Source organism: Momordica charantia (assembly GCF_013281855.1).
Source record: "Momordica charantia cultivar OHB3-1 chromosome 6 unlocalized genomic scaffold, Mcharantia_2.0 BLBB01000006.1, whole genome shotgun sequence".
Classification (NCBI taxonomy): domain Eukaryota; kingdom Viridiplantae; phylum Streptophyta; class Magnoliopsida; order Cucurbitales; family Cucurbitaceae; genus Momordica; species Momordica charantia.
In genome coordinates, this window is record NW_028275164.1 from 20,118,574 (window position 1) to 20,132,502 (window position 13,929).

Sequence of the window (13,929 nt, forward strand, 5' to 3'; positions counted from 1 at the left end):
TGGAAAACTCATTTATCTTCATTAAGTGATCTTCAGATTCCACTAATTGATTCTCATACATAAAGCACAGTGATAGGAAAATGTTGACATGAATGTGCTGGTACTACCTACAGCTTCATACACTCTCCTTCTGGTTTGATACCTTCACATCTTGCCTCTCCTCATCCACTGATGTAGGCTTTTCTACTGCAGTCTCTCCGATTGCCTCGGGCTCTTTCTTCAGCTCGGACTCGAACTCCTTAGCTGCCTGCAACGTTAATATAAATATTGGTAAGGCAAAAGCATCTAACCTATTGAAGTGTCGTTTTACTAATTCTTTAACAAATTGAGCAATTGCAGTTTACTTTGGGTTGGACAATGAACAACCAATTAAAATAAATCTTTTTTATAAAAGAAATGGAGCTTAGTCAACAAAATGCTAACAGCAAACTTGAGGGACTATAATCTTAAAGAGTTATGATTTCTCAGAAATATCTCAGAAATATCATCGATCCGCCTCTGATCTATGGTAAACAGAGAGCTAATTTATCCTATTCCATGGTAACTTTCTCTAACTCTAACTAGTGTTTTCTAAAAAGCGAGGAACATCAAAGTGCAATAATTCTCCAAAGCTTAAGTCTGAGGCACAAAAAATAGTGAAGGCATAGCACACAATAGAAAATGTAGACAATTTTTTATATGTAAAAGAGCTAATGAAAAAGTTAATAAATTAGAGGATTTTTAAAAGATTATCTGGTTCTACCCCCTACCAAAAAGATGGTTGTAATACTGCCTACTTCTATTAGCCCCCAAGGAGTAGCCCAGTTGGCAAGGGCTTGGGGTCTCTTGGTCATACTGACTTAGAGGTCTCAGATTCGAATATTCTAGTGAGCTTAATACCAAAAACAGTTGATGCCTCCCGGGTCCGGGCCTTGGGGCGGGCGCGGGTGTCCTTGGGTATAGGGGAGCAAAGCTTCGACTTCCAGTTATAAAAAAATATATATATTGCCTACTTCTATAAGAGAAAAAGACAAAATTAGTAAGTAGGCTGTAGGTTAGTGTTAGTCTCGGAGGATGGAGGGTAGGTCCCCATGCGGGAATCGGGATGAGGGTATCAAGAGGCAAACTGTTGGTTTTTGTGAGGTATCAACCCTCACAAGCTGTTTGATTCCTTAGAAAAGAGCCCGTGGGCAATACAAAACCGACTCACCAATCTGAGAGGGTGAGTAATCTCTCCAACCAACTACAAAAGCTGCAAAAGCATAAAACTAGGATGATCCCCTCCCTCCTACATTCCCTGTCCTTATAGACAACGGTCCACTCTTACATTGCCCCACTCGTACCATCTTCTCTCTCTTGGCCATTATGGCCCTCTACAATTACCCCTTTGCCCTTCCTATTATATGTCTTTATGATAGGTGGTCTAACATTACCCCCCCCCCCCTCAACCATCACCTTGTCCTCAAGGTGAAACGTGGGGAATCGTCGACTGATGTCGCACACGGTCTCCCATGTAGCATCCTCTTCTGGCAGTCCCTTCCAGCTGATAAGGGCCTCGAACTCTCCAGTGTCCGGGTTGATCTGATAAGCAAAGACGGATTCAGGTTCCACCATCCATTCCCAATTTTCCGACAGTTGTGGTGGGATGAATTGTGTTGCTGATGCTGTTCCGATCGCCTTCTTAAGCTGAGAGACATGGAAGACGGGGTGGATCCGAGCTTCGGGCGGCAGTTCAAGGCGGTAAGCGACCTTACCAATGCGTTGTAAGATTGCATAGGGCCCGAAATATTTGGGCTGCAGTTTCTCATTCCGCTTCTTGGCCAAGGACAATTGCCGATAGGGACGTACTTTGAGGAATACTAGGTCGCCCACCTCATACTCGACTTCCCTTCGCTTCTTGTCAGACTGCTTCTTCATTTGATCTTAGGCTTTCTGTAGGTGTTTCTTCAATCGGGCTAGTGCCATATCTCTCTCCACGAGTTGCTGATCCAAGGTGGCATTGGCTGTCTTTAGAGTTGTGGTAGGTGGTGTTATACCAGTGCTCTGCCCAAGCTAGCCATTGCCCCCACTGTTTGGGCTTCTCGCTGCAAAAACACCTCAGGTAGGTCTCTAGGCAACGGTTTACTCTCCCTGACTGTCCATCAGTCTGCGGGTGGTATGCTGTGCTGCGTTTCAAGGTGGTCCCCTGCAATCGGAATAACTCAGTCCAGAAATGGCTGATGAAAACCTTGTCCCTATCCGATATGAAAGACCTGGGAAACCCGTGAAGTCTTACAATCTCTTTGATGAAAGCCATGGCAACTACTTTAGCAGAAAACGGATGGGATAATGGAATAAAGTGAGCATATTTGCTCAAACGATCCACTACTACGAAGATGGTGTCATTCCCCATTGATTTAGGCAAGCCCTCCACAAAATCCATGGTAACATCTTCCCACATGTGGTCCGGTAGTGGCAAGGGTTGGAGCAAACCCGCGGGGGCTAGCGATTCAGTTTTGTGCCTTTGGCATACCTCACATTCACTGACATGCCTTTTGACGTCATCCTTCATTCCAGGCCAATATAGCTCCCCTGTCAACCGCTTATAGGTTCTAAGGAACCCCGAATGTCCCCCTACTACTGAGTTGTGGTACATTTGTAGGATCGCTGGTATAAGTGAGGAAGTGCGAGTGAGTACCATTCTATTTTTGTAGTACAGAGTCCCCTGCTGCACATGGAACTTCTCTTTACTGTCAGGATCATTGTGCAATTCGGCTATAATCTTGGAGAAGTGAAGGTCTTCAGTGATTTCTCGCTTAATGATTTCCACATCAATCACCGCCGGTGCTGAAAGGACTATTAGCATAGGGGTCGTAGGCATCCTAGAGAGAGCATCTGCGGCTTTGTTTTCCAGCCCCGATTTATATTGGATTTCAAAATCGTACCCCAGCAACTTGGAGATCCATTTCTGGTATTCCGGTGGGACGATGCGTGCTCCAATAGATATTTGAGGGCCTGTTGGTCTGTTCGAACGACAAATTTCTGTCCCAATAGGTATGGCCTCCATCGTTGGATAGCCAAGACTACCGCCATCAGTTCTCTCTCATACACCGATTTGGCTTGGTTTCTGTAGGGATAGAGTATGGCTGTAGTAAGCAATGGGGCGTTGATTCTGGGTGAGGACTGCTCCCAACCCGGTGCCTGACGCATCGGTCTCGATGACAAATGGGGCATTGAAGTCTGGTAATGCCAAGACTGGCAATGTGACCATTGCTCGTTTGAGCCGTTCAAAAGCCTCTGTTGCACAGTCGGTCCAATTGAATCCGTCTTTCTTCAAGAGCTGTGTCAATGGTGTTGCGATGGTGCCATAGTTGGAGACAAACTTCCGGTAATAGCCTGTGAGGCCTAAAAATCCCCTGAGTTCTCTTACATTCACGGGTACTGGCCACTGTAACATGGCTGTTACCTTAGAAGGATCCGCCTCTACCCCCTTCTTTGAGACCCAATATCCCAGGTACTCAATGCGCTCTACCGCGAATTGACATTTTTTCAAATTCAAAAACAGGGAGTTATCTCTCAGGAGGTTAAAGACCATGGTCAGGTGGGTGGTATGCGTCTTCAGGTCGGGGCTATACACCAAAATATCATCAAAGAATACGAGAACACACCTGCGCAGGAATGGGCGAAACACGTTGTTCATCAAAGCTTGGAAGGTCGAGGGGGCGTTGGTGAGGCCAAATGGCATTACCAGAAACTCGTAATGTCCCTCATGTGTCCTGAAGGCCGTCTTGTGCGCATCTTCCTCGGCCATTCGGATTTGATGATAGCCTGATCGTAGATCCAATTTGGAATAAATGGTTGATCCATGTAACTCATCAAGAAGCTCCTCCACCACGGGTATGGGAAACTTGTCGGGGATTGTCGCATGGTTGAGGGCCCGATAGTCCACGCAGAAGCGCCAGCTTCCATCTTTCTTTTTAACCAAGATAACCGGACTCGAGAAGGGACTCACACTCGGCCTGATGATCCCTGCGTCTAGCATCTCACTGATGAGGTTTTCAATCTCTTCTTTCTGCACATGGGCGTACCTGTAGGGGCGCACATTGATCGGGCCTTGTCCCTCCTTCAGGGGAATTCGGTGATCTATCGCTCCGTTGGGTGGCAATTCCTCGGGTTTTTGAAAGATATCCAAGTACTCATGGATCAGCTCCTCGACTACCGGTGATATTTCCTCTGCCGTATTCTCTGTTTCATCTTCTGTGGCATTGAGTGCTCTCATCTCTACCAGATAGCCTCGATCTTGGGCTTCCCATTGCTTAGCCAATCTTTTCATCGACACTTCGAGTCGTGCTAGGGTCGAATCCCCTCGAATTGTAATCTTCTTATCCCCTCTGTTAAACCGCAAGGTCAGTGCCGGCCAATCCGCTTCCATTTTCCCCATAGTTTGGAGCCATTGCATTCCCAAAACTACATCCAGTTTGCCCAATTCCAGGGGGAGAAAGTCTTCCTTTACCGACAGTTCTGGTAAGGACAGCACGATTCCCTTGCAAATGCCATTCCCCTTGATAGCTGTTCCGGAGCCCATTATCACTCCATAGCTTAACGTTTCTGTTTTTATCAGTTTTAGTTCATCTGCTAAGGCGATGGAGATGAAGTTGTGAGTTGCTCCGCAGTCTATCAATACCACCACTTCCCTTTCTTAGATCATTCCTTTGACTTTGATCGTTCCGGGAGAAGAAATCCCCACGATCGTGTTGAGCTGACATTCAACTGTTTTGCCATTCACAGCTTCGCTGTCCTCTTGTTTCTCCGTTTGCGCTGTCTCTTCCTCGAGTTCGAACATTTCGTTGTCGTGGAGGACAAAGACTCTGAGTTCTCTATTCTTGCACTTGTGTCCCACGGTATACTTCTCCTCGCAGCGAAAACACAATCCACGTTCCCTTCTCTTCTGAAACTCAGCCTCTGATAGTTTCTTGAAGGGTGGTTCCCTTTTGGCTGCTTGCATTGTTCCAGCCCCCTGCACAGAGTTATGCACTTTACTGGAAAGGGTTACCGTTCGAGTAGGTATTACCTCTAGGGTTTTGGATGTATTCTTTGTCGTAGTTGGGCCGTTCTGGGCCTTTTCCGCTGTAACTTGTCCCTCCGCCTCCAGACTTGCCGTGTTGATGTCATCTATGAGTTGGGCCTTGCGGACTACTTGATCCAATCCTTTGGGCTCCAGGGCTCGGACTTCTGCTCTCATCACCGGATCCAATCCATTTAGGAACGCACTCTCCAGCACCTCGTCGGAGAGTTGCGGAAGGGCTGCCGCCAACGCCTCAAACGTCTGACGGTATTCGGCGAAGGTTCCCTCCTGCTTAATGGACAACAGACGAGCACACTGCCTTCCTTCTTTCGCCGGATGAAAACGGTCTCTCAGACGTCCCTTGAGATCATTCCAGTCGCGGAACTTCTCGCGGTTATCTGTATATCGATACCATGCCAGGGCTATTCCATCGAAACTGATTATTGACACAATCATCTTTTCGTCGTCCGTGAGCTTTTGTATTTCGAAGTACCGCTCGGCTCTGAATATCCATGACTCCAGCTCCGGGCCCGTGTACACCGGCATCTCCACTTTCTTGAAGCGGTTTTTGTCGAGGCCCTGGTTTCCATTTTCCTTCTCCATGTTTTCCCCTTCCGCTGCTTTCCCTTTCGTGACTGAAGTCTCTCCTGAAATCATTGACATGGACGGAGTGGTTCCGCCTAGGATCTGTGCCATGAATGCTTTCAGCGTAACATGGACTTCCTGGAGTGCCTTCTTTTGCTCGGCAAACTCCTGATGCAGTGTTGCAACCTCCATTTTCACCACAGTGACATCCTTCTCCATCGTTTCACAACGAGTTTCCAATTCCTTGACCGTCATTTTCCCCCGAATCGACGCGCTCTGATACCAATTTGTGAGGTATCAACCCTCACAAGCTGTTTGATTCCTTAGAAAAGAGCCCGTGGGCAATACAAAACCGACTCACCAATCCGAGAGGGTGAGTAATCTCTCCAACCAACTACAAAAGCTGCAAAAGCATAAAACTAGGATGATCTCCTCCCTCCTACATTCCCTGTCCTTATAGACAACGGTCCACTCTTACATTGCCCCACTCGTACCATCTTCTCTCTCTTGGCCGTTATGGCCCTCTACAATTACCCCTTTGCCCTTCCTATTATATGTCTTTATGATTGGTGGTCTAACAGTTTTCCACCCATCCATAAGAAACTAAACAAAGGGAGAAACTATTTTTGGAAGTCAACCAGTCCTTGACCTCTAATAGAGATATATTCTGGTTGGGAAGGCCTTTTGAAGTTAAGGATATTAGTATTGTTGAAGTTATCATTAAAGAAAGGAATAGGTCTCTGAGGTCAAGGAACGTCTATCAAGACAATTGAGTTATGAAGTAAGTGAATGAAGACACTTTTGAAGAAGTCTAAAACAGGGGAGACCATTGATTACTCTATTAGTGAAACCTAGATTTTTCATAGTAAAGAATAGTGACATGAGAAAACTTGGGTAATTTCAAACCCAAGGAAGCAGTTGATGACCAGCGGGCCTATGTGAATGAAAAGCAAATATGGGGCTGCGGGTGCCCAATGATAGCCATTAAGGCCTAGATTCGCGTAACTGGGAGGCAGTGTTTTTCATTTTTTTCTTTTTACTTTCTTTGCCTTATCTTTCTGGAAAATTTTAATGAATTGCAAAAGGGGATCTAAGAAACTGAGATCAAGGCACAAAATAAGCAAAGAAAATGAAGAAAAAAAGCTTATGGCCATGCCTTTTTCTATATGAAACTAGAAACCTTTCATTAAGAAAGCAAAAGTACAAGGGTGATAAGAAGTCAGCTCATACGAGTTAAGAGAATTACAAAAGGTTCCTCCACTTGGATTTAATCAAAAAAGAACCATAGAACAAAAAATATTTTGAAAAAGAACTTCGAAATGTAACTTGGTACAGAACAATATTCCACGTCACTCTATTTTTCAGAAGGAATTTGAAAGATGCCAAAAGTCTTTCCAACCACACCTATCATATGAGGGCTTTGATAGTATACTGCCACAACACATTTACTTTCAGTTTAAAAGGATGGCCATTGAGGGGTTGATGAAGGTTTTAGCGTGCCAGACTCATAAAATATCCACACCAGATTGAACTCTCTAAGACAGGAAGACCAAAGCTTCTGACTGAAGGAGCAATGGAAGAACGGAAGAACAAGTGGGCTTGGTCTTCCAACTTTCTGGCGCAAAATACACCAATTAGATGCACCTTTGGGGTGGATTATAAAACTCCAGGTAACTGGTAAGGGTGGCAAGAAATTTTTTCAGGATTAATATCGATTAATGTTTCTTTAACGGGAGGTCCAGTGAATACAGGGTTAAGCAACACCCTCCTTTCCATGATCTAAAATCAGCAAGCCCCTTCGCGGACATTCGATACTCTATAATCAGCAAAGGATTCCCCAATAGTTTAAGTTACAAATTAAAAGGACACAAGACTTCGCATACAATGAAAAAACTACCTACGCATGAACAAATTGAATCTCATTCATAAAAATATGTAAAACAATATTCAACAGAAGTATGTGCAGTGACTAGAAAGCCAAACATCCACAACACATTCTCTCTAAATTTCAGTAAATTTATTCGTTTCATCGAATCCCCAATTCGAAGACCAGACAATTATACACAGTACGGACTAAATCAATTGAAACCACGTACCTGCTGGAAGCTCTTCACCGTTTTCCCGATACTCTTCCCGACTTCCGGCAACTTCTTAGGGCCAAAAACCAGCGCGGCGACGCCGGCGATTACAACAAGTTCAGGGACTCCGAGTCCGAACAAAGCGTTACAAGTGAGACCCTTATGAGCTCTTGTGTGGGTCGTGGTTGTGGGTGTGGTCGTACGCAGCAGCAAAGCATGGTTGGCGAAGAAGGCGGATTTGGAGGAGGAGAATGGAGGGGAAAGAGGAGGCCTCGGAAGGGAAGAGGTAAAGGATAAAGTTGCAGATGAGATCACCATTGGTGGTCGTCGTTGGGAAAATCTTGATTGGAATCTTTCTCGGTGATGATTGCGATTTTAGTTAAATGTATTTGTTTGTGTTTTGGTTTTGGATATCTATTTTCCACGTTTCAGATTGGAATCCTCCATTATTTTTCTTAGGGGTGAAAGGAAAACCAATTCGGTTCGATTCGATTATTTCAAATGTTGGATCGCACCATCTCCCTTTATGGATGTGTTTATTTATTTATTTGAAGGTAGAGTTTGGTGTATTTTTGTTATATTTTGAAGGTGGGTTTGATTTTGAAGTTGAGTTTTTGTTGTATTTGTAGGAGAAATATGCATAGAAAACTTAAGGAAACACAAAATTAAAAATCCAAACTCAACGTAGCGTTGTTTTCAATTTTGTTCCTCTACGGTGCTCAAGGTTTGATATAACTCAGAGGAACACTAAGAAAAGGAATTATAAATTTCTAACCGTTCCTATTATAAAAGTTAGTGTTAACCTGGAAACGGATGAGGTTAAGATATGCGACTCTTTAGCTCTTATATAAAAGTGGGGTATTGTCATGATACTCTTTAAAGAAGCCACCTATGTAGGTGTGAAGGGGCCGCTTCTATGAGAATTTTTAAGGCTGAATTCTCTAAAAATACTCATGAAACCAGGCGGTATTCACGGCCAAAATGAATACAAACATGAAAACCATTAGTATTTCGAATAATATCTATGTAATTATTATGGACTTGCTTTACTCTTAAAAAGTTGATGGTTCAAAGTTCTTTAACAACTAATCGGCTATGTAAACTCCATAGTTTTACTAAGGAAAGTTCAAAGTCTTAGACTACTTATCCTAGTGTAGTTATTCTTCATGAGTAATCGTACACGTTTTTAAAAAAAAATAAATTTTATTCATGTGGGGGATTGTTGGAATTTTTTGAATAAAATTATTTTTGTTAAAATTGAAGAAACACAATTTTTCATGAACTGGTACGTCTTTGGTTATGGGCTTTTATCAAAAGATATAACTTTACATGAAATGATATGACTATTTGAATGACTACAAATAGTCTATAAATATATGATTCTTCTCAGTTTCGAAAGAAAGAAAAACTGATCCCTCGAAATTCTCTCTTTTTCTCTGTAAGAATACTTAAATACTGTGAGTTCATTGAGTCCTGTGTGTGAAGTGCTGCATTCACAGGTTAGTATATCCGTCCTATCCTGGGAGATAATTGTTCATGAAACCTTGAGCACAGTAGAGGGAACAAAATTGTCTTAAGGAAACAATGCTACGTTGGGTTCAGATTTTTAATTTTGTGTTTCCGTAAGTTTTCTATGCATATTTCTCCAACAGTATTTTGAAGGTGAGTTTGATTTTGAAATTAGGTTTGATTTTCAAGATGAGTTTTGATGTATTTTGTAGAATGTGGATTTTTTATGGAAATTTCAGTTTTGTGTTTTGAAGCTAGGTTTTATCTTAAAGGTTTTTTTGTTTTTTTTTCTTTTTTTGTCATTATATCGCTACTTAGGAGAAACCCTGAAGAGAGAGAAAAAAGAAAAGGAAATCGGACCGACTCGGTTCGACCCGAACCGACTCAAAACTGAACATTTTCGGGTCGGGTCGGTTTTGTATGGAAACGAACCCGAACTGACCAACTTACACCTCTAATTTTTATGCTTCCCTCATAAATTGAAAGTCAAAATGAATTGGAATATACTTTTTCCTTCTATTCTTTTTTGGGAAAAAATGCATTCTTACCAACTTGACTTAGGATTTTTTTTAAATATTACTCACTTTAAAACTTATTTTAAAAATATTTCATATTTGAAATTTATTCTAAAAATAATACGAAAATAAAGTGTTTGTAAATGGACTGTCACTATGTTGTCTCTTATGCCGCCTCTTATAGTACAACAAATAGGGATAGAATTCGAACTTACGACCTTTTGATTAGAAGCATTAACCAAATGCACGGTAGAAATTGTAACAACCGAAAAAAATATATATATATATATTTAGATTTTTTTTAGTTGTTTTCTTTTATACTCTCAAAGATAAACCTTTGTTTTAAAAATTATTTTTAAAAGATAATTTGCTTTTGGAATTGAAAAAAAATATATAAAAAAGAAAGAGTTTTATTAAGTATTTATCTTATTATGTTATCTTTTTTAAAAAAGTTTCTTTAGGTTTGTTTTAAAAGCCCTTAAACCCTAAGTTTTATTTTCTGCTAAACCTAGTTTTCTCTCCAAGAGAAAAAGAAAACAAAAGAAGAAGAATTTTGGTATTTTCTCTCAAAGATCGGTAAGTTTTTCTTCTTCATTATTTTAGTTTTATTTTTCTTGATATGTAGTTCTTTAATTCAGTTTATTGGGAAAAGTTTGAGGTATTTGTTTATAGAATAAAAGATTTTAAGATTTTTTGTCCTAAAAATTCTCCAAAATTTTTTGTTTGAATCTTGTTCTTTATGAGACTGTTTTTTTGGGCTATTTTGAGACTCTTTTTGCATAAAAAGTTTACTTATTTATGTCTCATAAACTAAAGTTTATTGTTATGATTTTTACTTGAAAAATTATATGTTTTTACCAAGTTTTAAAGGTTTTCTACACAGTTTTCAGATCTGATTTTTCTATAAAAATCACTAAATTGTTAATTGTTTTTGTGGAAAATTCTTGAAAGTTTTATTTTATAAAACAAAAAATTTTCCAGATTTAAAATTCCCAAATTTTCAATTGTTTAGAAGGTTTTTAAAGAGAAACTTTTTGAAAATTTAGTCCGTATTGATTACGACTCTTATAATTTTAAAGTTTGTCATTGTTGAATTTAAAGGTTTTTTAACTCAGTTTTCAGATCTGGTTTTGTAGCCCCAAATCCATACTTTCCTAATTGTTTTGCATAAAAAATTGTTTTGAATGGGAAAATTAGGTAGATAAGATTTGCTTAGTAATTAGTTGAATTTTAAATCCTTAAATAGGATTTAAGGATTGATTTTGGATATTTGTTGTTTCCCTTCGAAAAGTGTTGTAAGTGAATTTCCATATCCGTTTGAAAAATGTTGTAAGTGATTTACCATATCCTTCGAAAAAGTGTTGTAAGTAATTTGTCATATCCTTTCCAAAAATAAAATTTATTTTGGATTTGATATGAAGATTTGAAATTGATATCTTGCATATTAAATTGAAGTTTTATTATGGATTTGATAAATATTTTGGTAATTGATATTATGGTTATTTGTAAAACATTTGAAATTATGTTTTGTATGATTCGATAAAGTTTGTTTGAAATTATTTAAATGCTTTGAACTGATTTGATATTGAAAGTATGTATTTGTTTTGCATATTTATTTGAAAGATATTTATGATTGATTTGATAGGGCTATTCGGATATGCCATATTTTTGTTTTGTGGAACGTTTTGCTTATTTGGGGTAGTAGCCTAATTTGGAATTAATGGATTTCTGTTTTTGCTTATTTGTAAGAAGACACTTTTGTAGTTTGTCATTCCTTGAGAATGAATATTCATGTGTGTATTATTCACTCACATGACCTCACACTTAAGTAACCATTCTATTTGTTCTAGTTGATATTAATTCGACAATTCTGATATAAGCTACTGATTGATTGGTGTTACTAACGGGTAACCACATATGTTATGTAGGCTACCCAAATAATTCAACCTCCCACTCTGATTTTGAAAGTATGAATGAATGTAAGATCGTTTTTAATGTTTGAACGATTTAGTTTATTCGAAAGTTTGAAAGTTGAACTGAATGTTTTAGAAGGACTTTTAAGAGTTTTGATCTGTTTGTATTTTTGTTACAAATGTTTTGAAAGGAAAAATGAATTTCAATGTTCGATATGGTAATTGCTTATTGAGTATTTTTTGTACTCATTTTTCCATTTACTAAATGTTTTCAGATGAAGGTTTGAATGACTGATCAGATAGTGATTAAGGAATAGTATTCTAGCACGAGGAGTTTAAAAATTTTAGTATTTTCCTTTTTTTTAGCTTATGAGAACTTAGTTAGTTCTGTTAGTTAATCTTTGGATTTATTATAGTGAAGGTTTATGTTTCAAAGTTGGACTTGTCCCCATTTTTGTCATAGTATCATATTAAATAAAGAAGTTTTTCCTTTGATATAGTGTTTATTTGTTTATACTTCCGCATTATTGTTAGAATGATCGTATTAGAAAATACGAGTTGTTACAAAAATGCTCTCTAACAACTTGATTAGAGCGAGAGAAGACAATCTGATTTATAGAAGTACAATAATGGAACTCATTTACATGAGGCAAGCCCTCAATATTTTCCCAAGAATTAAGGCCAAAGATTGTGGTAAATCAGCCAGCTACAAAATAATCTATACAAATGAAAAAAAAATACAATTGATAAATTTAGAAAGTATTGAGAAGGAAATAACAAATGTCAGAATCTATACAAAGCTTGGGGACAAGTAAAATTTTATGTTTGGGGGTGTGATAACTCTCAAAAAGAGAGTTATTCTAGTAATTATTTGGGTGATTTTATACAAATAAATGTTAAAGTGTATCGGTTTTAGCTCTTAAACATCATGAAAAGTCTTATAAATCAAACTTTTAGCTAAAGTCCTTTGTCTTAAATGCTTTGGCTAAAAATTATATTAAACTCTCTTATTTTTGGGCTTAATTGCACAGGTTTGGGCAGAGAAGAAAAAAAGCATGAATAAAGCGTTGAGCCCAGGAAAGAGTAGACGAAACATGTCCAAGGCAAAGCAGATAAGAGCCAGAGCGAAGAATAGCAGGAGCACGGATTTACAGTGCAGTAATTATCCCATAAGTGGGATAAGTTACCATGTCCGTACAACCTCCAGCTGGGTGCCCTAAAATTGGGGACCCGATATAAAAGAGACATTTTGACCTAGTCGACACATACAGATCCCAATAGAGACACATCTTTGAGTGTTGGAAACGACAAGGAGGAAGAATCTCACCATTTTTCAGGGAAAGAGCTGACGATAGAGGAGGATATTCGACTGTTGCTTCGAGCTATCATCTCCATTCTCGGTTTTCTTCTCTTTTCTTGAAATGGGTTGTCATCTTCCTTTACCCATTGTATTTGCTTCTTTCTCCATGAGCTAAACCCCATGTTGGGGGAGATTTACATGCTATAATTGATGAACAACTAAACTCTAGCTGATTTTTGTTGTTAATAAATAGAATTGTGCGTATTTTTCTTAATCCTTACTCAATAGTGTATATTCGATGTACAAGTGGATATTGTTCCAGTAATAACCTAAATGGTCTATAGTACATAGATAAGATGGGTATCTTATCTTGGTAACACTATGGATACGACTCGCTTTGGAATAGTTACAAACGACTTTATCCAGGTCGTTCGTGTAGAGACATGCGAGTGGGGCTATTCTATACAATGAGTTTGTGTAAGACCAGATCGCGAAATAGTTAATCATTGGCTCTAATACCGTTGGTTAATACATTATTACCTCAAAGGATGACTAGGTAACTCGATCTTAATCCTGAGTGAGTTATGAACTCTTGCCAATAAGGGATCGTCCTTTGATTTTTATGGGTGAGAGTGGCCCGGGATGCCGACTCAATAATCCTACCATTTTGGGGATGAGACCGAGTGAAAAGCTAGGAACATAACTACGCAAGATGGATTTCACTCATTCCCTTGAACAAGGGTCTCGACCCTCACAATGGCCCGAAAGGGACTTTCAATTATTGGTCAGACCATAATTGGGTTGTTCATTAGATGAGCAATGGTATTTATGTAGCAAAATATAACTTAGGGGTAAAACGATAATTTTACTCAGCTAGAGTTAGGAGCACTCGTGAAGGATTGACTTGCCGTTAATGGTCGTATATCCTTGGACACGAAAATATTATGCAATGAGAAGAGTGCAGTTGCGGGTCTTTAGTGGAGTGACCCACAGTTAACGAATGTTG

General features: G+C 39.4%; 1 protein-coding gene and 1 pseudogene across 1 annotated transcript; both read right to left on the reverse strand.

Annotated features, from left to right (window-relative positions):
* LOC111024879 (Bacterial sec-independent translocation protein mttA/Hcf106) lies at positions 1-8,077 on the reverse strand. Its single transcript, XM_022302690.2, has 2 exons — positions 7,705-8,077; positions 1-247 (listed from the first exon to the last, which is right to left on the reverse strand). The coding sequence occupies exons 1-2, from the start codon at positions 8,002-8,004 to the stop codon at positions 116-118; spliced, it is 432 nt and encodes a 143-aa protein (XP_022158382.1). The 5' UTR covers positions 8,005-8,077; the 3' UTR covers positions 1-115.
* On the reverse strand, positions 3,059-7,694 carry LOC148210890 (uncharacterized; annotated as a pseudogene).
* Positions 8,078-13,929: the final 5,852 nt, after the last annotated feature.

Bases quoted from the DNA above. Each gene is read 5' to 3' on its own strand.
- LOC111024879 (XM_022302690.2), bottom strand. From the start codon at position 8,004: ATGGTGATCTCATCTGCAACTTTATCCTTTACCTCTTCCCTTCCGAGG. The intron at 248-7,704 runs GTACGTGGTTTC...TTAACGTTGCAG, and splicing joins CGGTGAAGAGCTTCCAGCAG to GCAGCTAAGGAGTTCGAGTC.